At 38.6% G+C, this 17,825-nt stretch overlaps 2 protein-coding genes across 2 annotated transcripts; one reads left to right on the top strand and one right to left on the bottom strand.

Annotated features, from left to right (window-relative positions):
- The first annotated feature begins 7,217 nt into the window (after positions 1-7,217).
- Positions 7,218-9,459, top strand: LOC145061198 (protein DETOXIFICATION 40-like). Its single transcript, XM_079008618.1, has 7 exons — positions 7,218-7,552; positions 7,625-8,256; positions 8,369-8,425; positions 8,530-8,768; positions 8,838-8,956; positions 9,076-9,162; positions 9,253-9,459. The coding sequence occupies exons 1-7, from the start codon at positions 7,232-7,234 to the stop codon at positions 9,316-9,318; spliced, it is 1,521 nt and encodes a 506-aa protein (XP_078864744.1). The 5' UTR covers positions 7,218-7,231; the 3' UTR covers positions 9,319-9,459.
- A 9-nt stretch (positions 9,460-9,468) lies between these two features.
- Positions 9,469-13,330, bottom strand: LOC145061197 (heat shock 70 kDa protein 16-like). Its single transcript, XM_079008617.1, has 10 exons — positions 13,175-13,330; positions 11,735-12,959; positions 11,370-11,576; positions 11,170-11,265; positions 10,930-11,079; positions 10,618-10,821; positions 10,367-10,513; positions 10,158-10,277; positions 9,945-10,066; positions 9,469-9,806 (listed from the first exon to the last, which is right to left on the bottom strand). Exons 2-10 carry the CDS (start codon positions 12,896-12,898, stop codon positions 9,698-9,700), a joined length of 2,319 nt encoding a protein of 772 aa, XP_078864743.1. The 5' UTR covers positions 12,899-12,959; positions 13,175-13,330; the 3' UTR covers positions 9,469-9,697.
- Between the last annotated feature and the right edge of the window lie 4,495 nt (positions 13,331-17,825).

Below are 17,825 nucleotides of genomic sequence, written 5' to 3' on the forward strand. Positions count from 1 at the left end.
GCTGGAGCAATTATGATGAGTCCAAGGGGGCTGAGAATAACCTAGCGGTGGTATGTATACCCAACTGTACTGCTATGGTGGTGGCGATGGTCCATTGTGATTAGATCCTTGTTGAGGTCGTCTGTTTTGGGAGGTCCGACGATCTTGGCGGCAGTCTTGACGATGGATGCTTTTAGTGGTAGTGTCCAACAGTGAAGGTGGATTAGAGTTGTCAATATGAGTCGATGGTTGACGGGGTCGGTGGAGGAGTATCCCCTGCTCTTCAGAAAGCAAAATTGAACGAGTATCTTCAAAGGATGGAAATGGGATACGATGGTGGATGATGCTAGCTACATTATCAAATCGTGAAGATAACCCATTAATATCATAAACAACAAGATTTTTATCAGGAACCTTTTCTTGGAGGTCGAGATTCTCTAGTAGGTCGGCAATAGACTTGATTTTTGTGCAGTATGCGGTAACACTAAGATCACCCATGGAGATGTTACGAAGCTCGACGTCAAGTTGGATTGCTCTGAAATCTTTATTGTTGCAAAAGAGACGTTCGATGGTGAGCCAAGCTTGTCTAGCGTATGTGCCTTATTTAAGAATCATATTAAGAGTATTCTATGAAAGGTTTGAGTAGATCCACCCTTTAATAGCAGAATCAATCTTCTTCTAGTTGGGATCAGTGGGCTTTGGAGTGGGATCATCATACGCGCATATCATCAATGTAGTCAAGAGCATCATGTGCTTAACAGTGAGTTGTGAATAGCTCACGCCACGCATCATAATTTAGTCTTTCAAGATCAAGGGTAAGAGGAGTATGAGACTTGATGTTGTTGACACAAAAAACTTTGTGTATTGGTGTTGTAGGTTCATGCATGATGCTGATCACAGAGTGAACGAGAAGAACGATTTAGGGTTGAAGAGTAAGGCCATGACTTGTGGAAGAAGAAAGGAGAGATTTTTGGAGTAAATATGTAACATCCCGGCTCCCAGGAGATAGGAGAGCAAAAGGCTTGGAACGAGAAGAAGGCCTTGGATCCAGTGTTCCTTCAGTACTAGCTTCTAACTACAGGTAAAAAGCTATCACCTTGATCATTACTTGGTTAGATCTCTTCTTTAGGAAGTTTGTGGCTATTTCCATCTTCCTTTTGAGCCTTTGAGTCATTTGAGCATGACATGAAGTTGAAACTTCAGATTTGGACTGTATGAGGTCCCTTGAGCTTAAAGATCCAAGCTTTATCAAGCTATTGGCCAAGTTCCAAACATTAAACCTTCTATAGAGCTTTGTCCTGGCATTTTGAGCCCTAGGTGTCATGCATGGACGTAAAGCGTGTAGCTTTACGTGGTATTTCAGCCTTGGGAGGCTAGATCTAGAGTTTGGGACTTTAGTTCTACTTAGAATCATCTGAATGAGAAATGGAATAGAGGGACTCAACGAGTCCATGAGCCAACTCGATGAGTTGGTTAGGGTTTTTCCCGATAGTCTGGAAACGTGCAAAATCAACGAGTTGATGAGACAACTTAGCGAGTTGAGTTGGAGTTTCCTGATTTTTTGAGACCAGGGGGGACTCGACGAGTCGCATAGATGCACTCGACGATTTGGGTCAACATGGACTGTTGACTCGAGTGTTGACTTTCGTTGACTTTTAGGGTTTTGTCAAGACATGAGTTATGAAGACGATGGAGGGGTAAAATGGTATTTCACCTTTCTGAGAGTTAGAAAAGGGGTAGCCTAACATTTTAGGGTTGTTATTATTAAGTGTTAATTAGATATGATTACGAAATGTAGGCGGAGTCTAAACTGATCATCGAGTGCGAGACCTACTTGCTTACTTACGAGGTGAGTCTTCTCACTATACTTACCTGAGTGGTAATACTGTGTGACCGGAGGGTCTTATATGTTTGTGATATCATGCATTTGGCTTTGTCATTTATGTTGTATATTATTTTATACTTTATTGGTTAGGACCGAAGGGTCCAAACCGAGTTGTGAGACCGGAGGGTCCTCACTGGAACACATGGACCAGAGGGTTCTTATCGAGATATAGACGTGAGACGCTAATTATTTTGCATGTGGTATTTTGTCGATTTGTGTTTTGACAACTTATACATTTGTGGTTTTTGATAAATGTGATATTGGGTTTTATGGTAATCAATCAGATTCTCATTCCATGTCGAATCAATACAATACAAGGCAAGATATAGACTATATACAAGGTTGTTTGACTGATTACAATAATTCTAATATTAGGCTAATATACACACATATACAATATACACTAACAGAAAAACCATCTAAAAAACAATTGAAAATATGACCAGATAACCGTTCGAGCATTTTTCAATAAATGGTAAAGGAATGTGGTCCTTGCAAGTGGCATCATTTAACTTGCGATAATCGATGCACAGCCGCCATCCGGTTACCATCCTAGTAGGTATGAGCTCGTTCTTTTCATTCGTCACAACCATCATCCCTCGTTTCTTTGGCACCACTTGAACCAGACTCACCCATTGGCTATTCAAAAATGAATAAATAATTCCAGAATCGAGAAAATTTATCACTTCTTTCTTTACTGATTCTTGCATGTTTGAGTTGAGTCTTCGTTGTGGCTGAACTATAGGTTTGGATCCTTCTTCCAGAATGATTTTGTGCGAGCAATATGAAGGGATTATCCCCTTGATGTCGGAAATCGTCCAATCAATCGCTTTCTTTTGTTACTTCAAAACCTTCACCAAGCTTGCTTTCACTACGGGCTTCAAATCGGATGCTATTATCATAAGTTTTTGTTTATTTTCTTCTAGAAAGGCGTACTTGTTATATCCAAAAAATTCGAGCCAATTTAAAACTTTTTAAATCATTTAAAACCATTAAGTTATTACAATTTGTTTTCAAAATAGTTTAAACATCAGAGTTCCTAGGAATCATACTCATCAATAAGTAAGTGTACGGTCACGCCTTCGCCTTCCCGCGGTCATCCGCTGAACCTGAAACAATAAATTGAAACTATAAGCTCAAAGGCTTAGTAAGTTACCCCCAAAATACCCATACACACAACAATACACATACAATAACAAACAACATACTATGGGTCCAATCATCCATCGGGATGGAATACCCCAAGCCCTCAACCATCGGGTTGGAATGCCAACATACCGATACACTTCACATAACACATACAAATAACAGCACGTACTGGGTCCACAACTTTACAGACTGGATTACCCCTGGTCCCACAATGTGAGTCAGGATTGTCTTCCGGGCCCACAGCTCACATCTGCATTGCCACCGAGCCCACAGTACGAGTCTCCCTCAGCTCCTATCTGGAATGCTCTCGAGCCCATAGTACAAGTCTCCCTCAGCTTGTATCTGGAATACTCCTGAGCCCACAGTATGTGTCTCCCTCAGATCGTATCTGGAATGCTCCCGGGTTTTTTGGTTACCGCACGGAGCAATATCACCACAACCTACCCCACATAATATGTCGACATATAACACAACTAATGCGCATACAGATAATCACATAATACTATAGGTAGTCCTACCGATTTACCTAATTGGCATAACAACTAGCATGCAGAAAATCAGACCAACTATAGGTCACTAAGCATAACCACATCCGATCTACCAGGATACCAATCTAACAGATCATACTAGCATATAACCATCCCATTTACCTGGATACCGATCTAACAAATCATACTAGCATATAACCATCCTATCAATGAGGATACCAAGCTAACATATCACAACATTAATAATCCCAATAACAAATCAAAGGGCCGGCCTTGGTGCCTTAGACCCTTGAGTACAGTGAGGATAACTCACCTCGCAATGCCGACCTGAACTGAAGAATCGAGCTCCCGAATCGCTGCCTCACCAAAAATCTCGAACTATCCAAAATAATAAATACCAAGTCATTACATAACATAACAATCTTGACTATGGATCCGCACAATCCATCATGTTCATTCTCTTTATTGGGCCAAGGCCCAATGCCAATTCTATAGCCTTGAAAGTCCTTATGCAAAGCCCATTATTGGCCCAATTTACCAAATTGGGCCCAACTCCCTAATTGGGCCTCATTCCAAGATCCATTATCAAAACTTGGCCTAAAACATTATATTCATAAAGTCCAGCAAAGGCCTAAATCCAACTAGTCCATAAACAGCCCAAAACCTGAATCCCAATTGTTAAAGGCGCAACAGAGGGCATACACGGGGCGTACTCCTATGGTACGTGGGGCGTAGTCGTCCAGATGTTGACCACCATCGGGGTGGTTGATCCAGTAAGCTGGGTGTGCTGGATTTATGTTGGGCGTACGTGAGGTTTAGCCAAAACCCTAATAAGTGCTTAATGACTTAAGCACTTAAGCCCAAACTCCAGATCCATCGACCAAATGTTCCATAGGACTATAAAGTCTTGAACTTTATCACTTTAGACGTCCAGAATGTTGTTAACACATGGTCTTAATCCATTAAGACCTTCCTACTTCGTGCATGAGATGCATCTAGCTATTGGGACACCATTTTGATCACTTAGGACCTTTTCTAAGGTCTGAAAGGACAACTCATTTTGTCCAAATCATAACATGCACCATTTTGGGACTTTTGGGACAAGAATGCTTCCATAAAGCTAAAATGACTAGATCTATCTCATACAAGTATAAAGTTCCAAGCATTTTACCTTCTGGAGCGTCTAGGGCACAAACCAACTTGAGAACTACAAGCTTGATCTTCTTCTCCAAATCCTTGATGCAACAACTTCTTCTTAAAACACTCAAGAAACACTCAAAAAGCTCAAACACTCAAGGAAATAGCTGGGTTTTGGGGAAAACGACTCTAAGTAGTGGATGCTGGGGTAAGGGAGGGTTTTGTGCTCATAATGTTGCTTATATAGTCCCCAAACCCTAAATATTAGGGTTTCCTTCTGCCATGAGTATGCCTAATGTACACAAGTGTATGCCCAGCATACTAGGGCACGCCTAGTATGTTCAGCGTACCCTTATGTACACGCACTGTACTCCTCATTCTATCCCCGGAGACTATAAATGACAAATCTTGGGATATTACAGTACTCCAAATGATCAGATAAAGGCTTAAGGGAAGACGAATTTTTTCTGGGCTCTGTTCAATGGCCACAGCGTGGGCCTCTGATTGCCACGCAGTGGGGATCATTGAAATCCCATTCGATTGCGATTTTTTCCGTGGCTACTGTGGTGTCACGCCGTGAATCCTATTTAGTGAGTTTCTTTATCTCAAAATAATCTCTTTCTTCCATTAACCTTTTGATCTCTTGAATGTCATCTTCAACATCAAAATTTTCCTCCTTTAAATTCATATATCCATCTTCGTCATTCTTCATCGATTGTTGCACCTCTTTGTCCATGAATGCATCGAACGTGTCAACCGAGAACACCATATCATTGGTAATCTTCGAGTGTTTCATCACTTTATCAACTCCAAATGTTATCTCATCTTCTTCTACACTAAGGGTCAGTTTTGATTCTCTAATGTCTACAAGTACCCGTGTAGCACCCTGTTTATTTATTAGATAAATAAATTAATTAATGAACAAATGGTAGCCCTAAAATAAATAATTATATATCAAAGGATGGTCTCGAAGGGCTAATTGCCACAGTTCTGGAAGTCAGGGGTTAAAAGTGTGAGCCATGCAAAGGTTCCAAGTTAAGGACTTTATGAAATAAGATGTTCCCCTAGGCTTCTCCCTATCTCTTTATTTATGTTGGTTTTCCTGCTTATATATGTGTGTTTAGTTTTTAGGATCGTTCCTTTTGAATAGTATATATGCTTTGGAGGTAAGTTAAGTTCTTTAAATAGGGTCCAAGACCCTAAATTAGGGTTTTAATCTGGCTAGATGAAAGCAACGTGTTCCCTTAGGGAATGCAGGTTGTTCCCAAATGCACCCGTGTCCAAATTCCCGTGTACGTCATGTGTACCTCCCTTGTACGCCATGCGTACCCGTTTTGGCCCAACAACCCTCCAACTTCAAATGGTCATAACTTTTGCATCCTTTATCCGTTTTTGACGTTCTTTATATCCAAGAAAATGTAACGAGAAGACCTACACATCTATAAACTTTATTTAGTCTAAAAACCAACCAAAATTAAATCCAAATTTTATAAAATGCCCGAACCAACGCCTTTGCTGATACCCTTGGGCTCCAAAACACAAACCTAATACCCGGATCATCCAAACTACATCATTCACTTCCAAATGAGCCCAACCTCAATTCTTCAAGGATTCTAAGCCTACTAATACCCACTCCTTGATGACCACCCCACAATGGAAAACGATTCGAAACCAAACGTTACAGAATACGATTGTTATTGAACTTTTGAAATCCAAATTAAAAGCTTACCGCCATAGTAGATCCCTCTAAAAGATAAGGGGCATGGAGCAGCAGAAGAATCAAATGGTAACGATCTAGGAATAAACCATTAGTCACCAGTGAGCGCTCTGCAACAACAGATGACGCAAACAGTGGTCACCATCGACGATGGTCTGGTGACTGAGAAGTGAGACGAAAGCAGAAACATGAAAGGAAGCACTAAATTGAACCCTGTCAGTGGGGGCGTTGCAACAACAAGCACTCCCTCATACTCACCAAACAAGTCTCGAACTTTTAGGTCAAATGAAAAGTGCTAGAGTTTCTTTTAAACAATTATATATGGAATATCAAGTGAGAAACTTTCATTGCAAACTTCGACCTCGTTTTTTGATTTGTAAAAAAACACGAATAGTGAAGTCAGTATGTATGTGTATCAAATAGAAACTAGAGTAGTCATATTTAATTCCCCAAACAAATTGATACCCTTATCCCCTCTCACAATAATCAATTAGCCTTTTTTCCTAAAAAAATCAATCAACCCTTAATCCAAAAAGAATCGACCGACCCTTTTCAATTCGATTTGCAGGTTTGGTTCCTATATGGCTTGAAGGTGGTGGGTTGGAGAAGATGTTAAGTGGTAGAAATGGTGGATGTTGTGGAATGGGGAAGGTTTAGATGATGATATCGACCACTTAAGCATAAAAATGTGGGTACCACCAAATTGGGCATGAAGATTGAGAGAGAGAGAGAGAGAGAGAGAGAGAGAGAGAGAGAGAGAGAGAGAGAGAGAGAGAGAGAGAGAGAGAGAGAGAGAGAGAGAGAGAGAGGGGGGGTAAGAAATTGTTTTCCTCTATAAAAAGAGAAGCCAAAGCCAAACCATCTATTTGCACAAAAATGGAGTCCCAAAATAACGAACTTCATCAACCTTTCGTAGAACCCATTCAAGACTGTACTGCCGGCGGACATGGTGGCAGTGCTGAGCTGGAGAGGGTGCTTTCCGACACAGAGACACCATTAATTAACCGGCTTTTGGTGGCATCCAGGATTGAACTTAATCTTCTGTACAAGCTGGCTGCACCGGCGGTGATGGTTTACCTCATCAACAACGCCATGTCTATGTCCACCAGAATCTTTTCCGGCCAGCTTGGCAATCTAGAGCTCGCTGCAGCCTCCCTTGGTAACCAGGGGATTCAACTCTTTGCCTATGGTCTCATGGTGAGTTTCTGAATTCCAAGTGTCGGTGTATGATTTAACGCATTATTGGTAATTTGGTATGTGTGCTTTTAGCTAGGAATGGGCAGTGCAGTGGAGACGCTATGTGGCCAAGCTTTTGGGGCACGAAAATATGATATGCTTGGAGTATACCTTCAACGATCCGTGATCGTACTTACAATCACAGGAATCCCGATCACTCTGGTTTACGTGTTTTCTAAACCAATCTTGCTTTTACTCGGTCAATCGCCATCAATGGCGTCAGCGGCCACCCTATTCGTCTATGGTCTCATTCCTCAAGTATTCGCATACGCCATTAACTTTCCTATACAGAAATTTCTTCAAGCTCAAAGTATTGTGGCGCCAAGTGCATATATTTCAGCTGGAGCCCTAGTTGTGCACCTGATTCTTTCTTGGGTCATGGTGTACAAGTTGGGGTTGGGCTTAATTGGCGCTTCGTTGACTCTAAGCTTGTCATGGTGGATCATAGTGTTTGCACAGTTGGTTTACATCTTGACTAGCGATAGATGTAAGGAGACGTGGAATGGGTTCAGTTCTAATGCTTTCTGTGGGTTATGGGAGTTTGTAAAACTGTCAAGTGGGTCTGCTGTGATGTTGTGTTTGGAGACATGGTATTATCAAATACTAGTGTTGATTGCAGGGTTGCTTGAGGATCCCCAGTTAGCATTAGACGCACTTTCCGTTTGGTAAGTCTCATGATCTCCATCACATTTCGCTTTATCGAATAACGTTTGCTAGGCCTTTTTAAACTATTAATAACTGCTTTTTTGTATGTTACATATAATAAATTTTATGTAGCATGGGGGTCAGTGCACTGCTTTTTATGGTCTCAGTTGGGTTCAATGCAGCTGCTAGGTTGGTTTTTTAAAGCTTTAACGAATAATAAATGACGTAATTCTAATAATAGTTTTATATGTTTTTTTGTAAAACAATATAAATCAAACTTTGATGTAATGAAGTGTGAGGGTTGGCAACGAGCTTGGAGCAGGAAATCCAAAATCCGCAGCCTTTTCGGTTGTAACTGTGACCATCGTCTCATTTCTTATATCCGTAGTCGTAGCGATGATTGTTTTGTCAACGCGACATGTTATTAGCTATGCGTTTACCAGCGGTGAAACCGTTGCGAATGCAGTGTCAGATCTTTGTCCATTATTGGCCATCACTATCATTCTCAATGGCATCCAACCAGTCTTATCAGGTATTATAATATATATATAATAATTTTCTCAATTACTTAAGAAATCCGAGTTTAAAAATAAAATTGAAGGGGTGGCTGTTGGGTGTGGATGGCAAGCATTTGTGGCGTATGTGAATGTCGGATGTTATTATGTTGTGGGCATTCCACTTGGATGTGTTATGGGCTTCTATTTCAACCTCGGAGTCAAGGTACCATATGTACACCTACAATCAACTAGTTTGTACTTTTTTTTAAAAAGACATCAATGTGACAATGTATGAGCATTTTAATTTCTCATAACATTATCTTACAATTATCGTATATATAGGGAATATGGTCAGGGATGATTGGAGGAACTGCAATGCAAACCGTTATTTTACTTTGGTCAACTTTTCGTACGGACTGGAATAAAGAGGTGACTGAATATTATAATATAGGTTTTCTTTTATATTTGAGTTTTTTCTTTTTCTTGAAAACAGAAATAAAGGATGTTTTTGAAAATCAGGTGGAAAAAGCTAGCAAACGTTTGGATAAATGGGAAGCAAACAAAGAAACTCTTTTGAAGAAATGAGGAAGAAGTCATCAAAGTCGATCAGTCATAAGTCCTAAACGTTCACACCCCCATATCATTTCTTGAATTAGCACATGATAAAAAAAAATTGCAAAAAATATCCTTAAACAAGCAGGAAATTAACCATAAACAAAGCTTGAGTCGATTAAAGATAAGAAAAGATACAGTGTATTTCCAAAGCATGTACAGCGTTTTCATAAGTATAATATATGACAACTTGTCAAGTACATAAATAGCTCAAAAAATATAAAGTACTCACACACAGTAAACAGCAAACATATGCATCATAGCGTTATTCAAAACAGAAGCCAAAGATTATAAAGGAAACTCAAATACCATGTGTTACTTTGATCCCACCAATCTAAACAGATCTGCATGATCAATTATCAAGTTGCATCTGATAATTGGGATTCTGCTGTAGGTATGAGTCCACAGGCTCTTCATAATTCAGAAGCGAAGGTTTAGGATTCAATATGACTTCACACCTCCTGAAGAAATTAACATTAAAGTAGCACATCAGGAATTGCTAAACAAAATTCCACATGATAGATGAAAAACATTATATAAGATTCCCCTGATATACGAAAAGTATTATAGTAAGAAATAATGAATAACAAGAAACGAACCCCTTTAAAGTTTGTGTGATTCCATTGATGATACTTGTGTAGTATACGTTTTTGGTCAATGAATCCTGCGGTTGCGAGAGACGATTAACCAACCCCTGAACTATACTGCATTCATAGTTAACCTGCCAGAAAACACGAAAAGTTTTTGAGCAAAAGACCTAAAAGCCCTTCTCAATCATCAAAAACGATGCTAGAAAGCTTGTTAATTGATACCTCTTGTTTCTTATGAGATGGAGCAGCCTGAAGATTTTCTCGAATACAAGTTTGCAGAGCTGTTATTGCTTCTTGTCTATCATTGTCATCCTTGTATCTAGCTTCAATTGGAACCAATAACTACACAAGCATATGTAATTAGATGTATATGTATGCAGGGTATTTGGGAAGAAAATCAACAGTTTAAAAATTGCATATAATTTAAACACCTTTGTGAGAACTTGAAGTTTTTTGATATAGACTTGTTCAGATTCGTCATCGCCTTCTTCATAAAGCCAATCTTCGGTGTCTTGCAGATGGTTAGAGATAATGTCCACCTCTGATTTTGTTGCCATGCTTCGGTAGGAACTCGAAAGCTAAAATAAAAAAATATTGGATCAAATTGTATGCAATATTCTTATAATCGAAAGGTAAAATTGATCATGCACACAAATTAATTAATTATTTAGAAAATATTTACCTTGGTGCGAGTGTCATAGATAAAAGACTCGAGGGTGTTTCTTTTTTCTTTAGTTTTCTCCACCATTATGTCTTGCTTTGCAAACATCTGTGCTTTCTGTTGAGCTGTGTCTATCTCTTCTTTTGTTGTCAGGACATGATGATTTTCAGACACTGAAAGCTTCTGCTCAATGCCCCTGTTGCTTCGTCTTCGTGGTTCTACAGCCTGCATGGTGAAACAATGTTTTGCCATAGCTTATCTATCTTATACAAAAAGCTTCAATTCATCAAAAAAAAAAAACTAGAATTTAATTTATTCAGAAATTTAGATTACATGACGCGGATTAAACAGCTGGGTGGAATCAGTGGGTTTATAAGCAGCATCATCATTCCACCCAAAATTATTTCCAATCTTATTTATTATCAGCTGTTTCGTCCGGCTTTGAAAAGAGTTATCAGTTGGAGGCTGTATAACTTCTAAAACCTGAAGCAACAAACAAAAAAAGAGAAGGAAATCATGATATGTTTAATTTCAACATTAGAGAAACTTGAGAAACAAACTAACAATACTCACCGATGCAGATTGTATCTCAACAATTCCATGGACATTAAGCTTCACATTAACTGTGACCTTCACATTTTTTTCACCAGAGATTTGATCGCTACTGATCTAAATTAAAGAACATTTAATTTATATAATTAAGTTGGAATGCTTAAAAAAGAAGCAATACAATATTGTAACAGTTCACACATATATATCAAACATGCATTTACCATGAAACGACCAACTCTAGTTGATACCGCAGAATCCTCCTTGTTGGTGTAGAAAAGTTCACACGAAACTGTAGTATTTCCATCGTATGAAACTGCTCTATTCATTGGAAATGAGCTGCCTCTTGGAAAAGGCATAAGTTCTGGGTGTCTTCTGTTTTCACCATCCACAAAAGAGAGTCCTACTGAGTAAGGAAAAATATCCTTGATCTGCAAACCATAAGGCCCAACTTAATTTATTTACGTACTACTGAATTAATTAAGATATGTCACAAAAGCTAAAGGTTGTTGTAGTATTAATTGGCTTATGTAAGATAATTAAAGCATAAGTAAGAGAAAATTATATATGATGGTTGCAAAAGAAAAACCTCATAATCTTGAACATTAATAGTCGGGCTAAGCTTTGCACAATAAAGAGCACATCCTCTAGCAACACATTCGCTGCCATTTAATGTTCTCATTGGTTCTCTTTTAAAAAGAAAAGATATCTTTGACACAATAGAAGGTATGCGGGACCCAGAACCAACAAGCTCAACTGTATGTATCTTATGTAGATTATAGTCCTTTATGGCCATATGACAAACATCAGTAACTCTATCTAGCAATTTGGCTGACAATTTCTCAAACTCTTCCCGTGTAATGAATCCAACCAAATCTTTATCATCAACCAAACACTCGATACTAATTGGAGCTTCTGCATTGGCACTCAAAACTTTCTTTAACTTCTCACATGCAGTCCTAAGCCTTATAGAAGCACGAACATTGGTGTAAACATCAATACCGTATTGCTGTTTGAATTGTGTTGCAAAATGTGAAAACAAGACTTCATCAAAATCTCTACCTCCCAAGTTGGGATCAAATGAATGAGCCAATATTTCCATTTTCCCTTTTTCGAAAGCAGCAACCGTGACCTGAGTGTCACATTGGCCAATATCCAAAAACAGAACAATAGTTGGTCCTTTCTTAAGGAAATCAGTCTTGAACATACCATAACCCAATGCAACAGCAGTACAATCATGGACCAACTGCAAAGGTCTTAAACCAGCAATAGAAGCAGCATGAAGATACTCACGCCTTTGCAAGTCTGTGAAATATGATGGAATCCCAATCACACAGTCTATAACAGGAGACTCAAGATTCTTCTCTGTCATTTGCTTCAGATGTGAAAACAACATCCCTAAAATCTCCACTGGCGTAAAAGTCATTTTCCTATTCATGTACTCCAAATGGATCAAAACACCACCACGTTGGCCCTCACTGGTCTCGAAAGGTAGCAACGTAAGATCTTCTTTCACACCCGGGTCGTTATATAGCTTTCCAATCAATCTCTTGATCTGAGAAATTGTTGATTTTGGAAACTTAGTAGCAAATGTAGCCCCTGCAGAACCCATGAACCTTTGCTTCTCACCAAACGAGACCACAGCTGGCGTCTCACGATTCGATTCATTATTCAACAGCACCTCAATCGCACCACTCTTTGCAACTGCTATAGCACAGTTCTCATTCCCAATATCAAACCCAATCACACTCATTCTTAATTAATTATCTTGTCAACACAAGTCTACTCTTCAAATTCTTACCAGTTATCGACACCTAATTCATTCAAAGTTCAAACAAAGATCCAGTTTATAAACAACTTCATACGAAACAAAACAATAATATACAAAACTAAAACTCCGTGATTATAAGTTCTAACTGCTCAAATGTCTTTAAACTAGGTCCCGTAATGTTCAAGTACACGAACAAAATTAAATACGATGATTGAATACAAGAGCATCAAAAGTACGATTAAGATGAAGGATGCGTACCTGCAGGTTGAAGCAAGTCTAACTGTGAGCTTTTACGAGAAAATATATATGTGTATATATAGATATCAAAAATCAACTGCCAGTCGTTGAAAATCGGGTAGGCCGTCGGTATTGAATTCCAAATTTTTGAAGAAGTCAACTGCCAGTAATCAGAACTCAGAAGTCATCGTATTGAATTCGAAACAATTTCCTAGTGATTAGATTACTGATTAGTTTATGTTGACGTTTGGGTATAATTTTGGCGCCTTGGTTAGTTAGGGATAATCGACCTGGATTTCGTATTTTTAAAGCTAAAACGTTCTAATTTTATTTTATTTTTTAGTATTATTATGTAATCATTAAAATAACTGTGCAACTAGTTGGTCTCACATTTAACAAATATAATGCATCAAGTAGTAGGTCTAACAACCAACAAATTGTTAAACTTTTTTTTTTTTTTTTTTTTTTTTTTTTTTTTTTTTTTTTTTTTTTGTTTTGTTTTGTATTATTATATAACTATTAATATAGTTGTGCAACCAGACGGTCTAAAATCTAACACATATAAAAAAAATGCTTTTACAGATTATTGTATTTTAACTAACGTTTTATAAAGTTTTTTTTTATTTAAGCATATTATTAAATATATGTGAAAACGTTTAAATAAAATATAAAATGAAAAACATATTTTAAAGTATAGAATATATAAATATATATGCATAGTCTTTTTTTAATTAATTTTAATAAACACGTTTCCACTGGAAACCAAAAGTAAACAACCAATGTTTTCAAACCATATCTAATAAAACAAGAGTATCAAGTCAATCTCTCAAAACATAGAACAATAAGAGGATGTATGTGATCATTCATTCGCCTTCTCGCTATCATCAGAAGTATCTGAAATCATTGAAATTATCAACTGTAAGCCAAAACTAAGTGAGTCACCCCCCCTCCCCCCCCTCCGCTCCCAAAAAAAAAAAAATTACTCTGCACAATAATACATAAACAATGCTTACACACCGAGCCTACAATATAAAATTGGATTACCCCTCGGCTCATAGTCTCCCGACTAGATTGCCCATCGGATTGTTGGCCTGCAGCACAAAGTCGTAACGCCTCAACCCAACCACACTATATTGACATATGCAAATAAGAAATAAATTACCAACAAGTACAAGTAATCATACAAATTTACCAATCTAATAGACCACTATAGCATATCAACATCCTATACACAATGATACATAATACAATCTAGTAGGCCGACATTCATTCCTTCGACCTACGAGTATAGTGAGAAACTCACCTTGCAGTCTAGAAGATAACAGTAATGGTCATTGATCTGATAACCAACTCTACAGGTCACGTACACAGCAAACAATGACCATTCCTCAAACTACAACTGAAACCCCTAAGTATGACCTAAATTCAAACTTAGTCAAAAAGTCAACGATCCAGTCAAAGTCAACACTCAAAAACTCATCCAGTCGGTCGCCACGTCGTAACCACCCTTTGGTCATGTCGTGGCACAATAGAGAGAAAGCAGTCATGGATCGGCCTGCGTCACTACGTGACAACAAAAGTGACACGTCGTTAGAAACGCTCTGGGCAGCTTAATGCATTTAAGTTCTTAATCCTTTTCCCCCACCCATCCATACTTTCTGGAAGGCTTTCATACTCCTAAAATATCATAAAATTTGGTGTTTTATAGACATGTATGTCTAATGCATGTATTGAACTCAAACTAGGATAAAATAGTGTCAAATAGGGTCAAGATCTCATGCAAGAGTTCAAAACTCTATCAAACTTCAGATTCATCACTTCTAACCACAAAAGGAGTCTAGGGATCCATGAAGTTGGCAACTTTATGGAACCCCAACACTCCAACTAGCCAAAACATGAAGAACACACATGAAAAATCTAGATCTAAGCACTTAGGATCATAAAATATGGAACTTTGAATACTTACAAAGGTCCATAGTGTGAGAAAAAAATGATAGTGAGGCTTGCAAGCTGAGATGATATACCAAAACTCTTCATCTTCTTCTTCTTAGCTATAAATCACCAAAAATTGAGCTCAAGGTTCAACTTACAGGGGATTAGGGTTTTGGAGGTTGAAGGGAGGTGATGGAGGCTGAGGGTGAGCAAACCCTAGCCCTCACTTCCATTAAACAGGCGATAACCCCCAAAATTAGGGTTTTGACTCACAAGGCTGTCACGTCGTGACCAACGTGTGGTCACGTCATGACAACCCAAATGGGATGTGCATTCATCAGGTGACACACAAGTTCTCACGTTGTGACTATGGCTAAAACCTTAAAAGTTGATTGGAACTCAACAGAAGTGCATACCTGAAACTAGGTATTACAATTCGCTCCCACTTGAACTAGATTTCATCCTTAAAATCCTCGGTTGTGAATAGGTTTGGGTGGTGTGAGAGGATCCCAAATCCACTCGGAACCTTTTCAGTGCTGCCACTAAACCTTGACTAGGGGAACCACCTTATTGTTCAAGGTATTCGTTTTTCTATCCAAAATAGCTACCGGCCTCTCCACATAATTCAAGTGCTTATCGACCTGAATGTTATCTAACGGAACTACCGTGAATCATCAACCACGGACTTCCGAAGCTGAGAAATATAGAAGGTGCTATGAATCTGACTAAGATCCTTAGGTAGATCCAATCAGTAAGCCATCTTGCCTATGCTTACCACTACTTGAAAAGATCTGATAAATCAGGGGCACAAATTGCCCTTCTTTCTAAAGCGTCTGTCACCCTTACAGGGTGATACCTTTAGCAAATCCATGTCCCCAACCTGAAACTCCAACTCAAACTGTCGCCTATCGGCATAACTCTTATGTCATCTCTGAGTTGTCTTTAACCTCTACCTAATCTGCTGGATAAGCTCTGTTGTCTGGAGAACCACCTCAGTCCTCCCCATGACCTAATGGCCAACCTCTCCCTAACAAAATGGAGCTTGAAACTTCCTCCTATATAAAAACTCATATGAAGGTTGACCAATGCTAAAATGATAGATGTTAATGTAATAAGAAGACTCGACTAGAGAGAGGTAGTTGTCCCAACTCCCACCACAATCAATGACACAAGCCCTCAACATATCCCCGAGCATCTAGATAGTCCACTCACTCTGACCATCAGTATGAGGGTGATAAGTTGTGCTAATGTGTAGTATCGTACCCAACTTCTCATGAAACCTCGGCAAAAACTGGTAAGTAAACCGCATGTCACGATCAGATACGATGGAAACTGCTACACCATGGCGAGTAACGATATTGCACACATATACGTTGGCCAATTTCTCGGCCGAAGAACTCTCTCGAATGGTAAGAAAATGCGCACTCTTGGTCTGGTGATCAATAATAACCCAAATACCATCAAATCCCTTGGTCATCCTGAGAGAACCACTATTTCTCTAATACCTTTACAATAATATTACTCCAAACATGCTACATGTATATTTATAATATAATTTACAGAAGTCTGGATACAAACCAACTATTAAAATTTATTACAAAGTTTTATATATTACATAACTTCCTAAGATTTTATACACTAAATACAAAAGTTATAATATTATTTATTCTACAGCTTCTACCAGTACATAACTATATTGGATGCTTATCACCTGCAATAGTTAAACACTGAGAAGGATAAGCAGGTGACGCTTAGTGAGTTCAATAACAGTTACAATATAACGTTATGCCATATATATATATATATATATATATATATATATATATATATGATAGAGGCAAAGAGGGACAAAGAACAACAAAGGCATATGTGTATCATATGACAGGCTTTCCATATCAACAAATGATCTGATTCAAAGATTTAAAATCAATGAGATACAACAATTTCAACTTGATATAAATCAATAAGACTTCAGCCCAAGTGGCACAGAAAATACAATTTCGGATTATCATTTTACTAAAATATACAGGCTTTCAGCCATATCTAGCATTCTGCCAATACCAAAGTGATGTTTAGTCATTCACTTCATAGTCAAAGGCTTCATACCAATACCAAAGTGATGCTTAGTTATTCATTTCATGGTCAAAGGTATATCTCCATTATCATAATAACATGGGAAAGCACATTGCACATATAACACATAACATACAATTGTCCCTATATTGAACTCCCGTGCAATAACCATATGATAAAATGATAATTTGAGTAGCACTTTGTGTCTAAAAATGACTTTCTTTGACAAAACCAGGGGTTTTTGTTGAAAATCGGACCTTGAGCGGGCAGAGTTTTAACTTGAAAATATTATTTTCTCGGGTCTTTGGTGCGTCGGGACTTGCTTCGGGTGTCGGGGATGTTTCCTAGGCTTTGGGGGAGGGGGTGTTAGGGTAAATTGGGAGACGAAAGAAGGTGTGAAAGTGTTAAAATTGTAAATAAAATTCGGAAGGTATCACTTTCTATTTATAGTATCCGAAGCTCAGCATTACATTGGGCGTAACTTGGTGTATGTGGGGTGTACAGCTTTGAGTAACTCTACGTTGGGCATAAGCCTTCATACGCTGGGCATACGAGGGGATCAGTTCGGACGTGTCAAGGCTACGACATGTGGCTCTCAAGCGATGGAATAGGGAGTGTGATAGACTCCGGATCACTTACACGAGTACGCTGGGCGTACTTTGATATG

The sequence above is a fragment of the Lactuca serriola genome, chromosome 7, assembly GCF_051521515.1.
Source record: "Lactuca serriola cultivar US96UC23 chromosome 7, Lser_US96UC23_V15, whole genome shotgun sequence".
In the NCBI taxonomy this organism is placed as follows: Eukaryota; Viridiplantae; Streptophyta; class Magnoliopsida; order Asterales; family Asteraceae; genus Lactuca; species Lactuca serriola.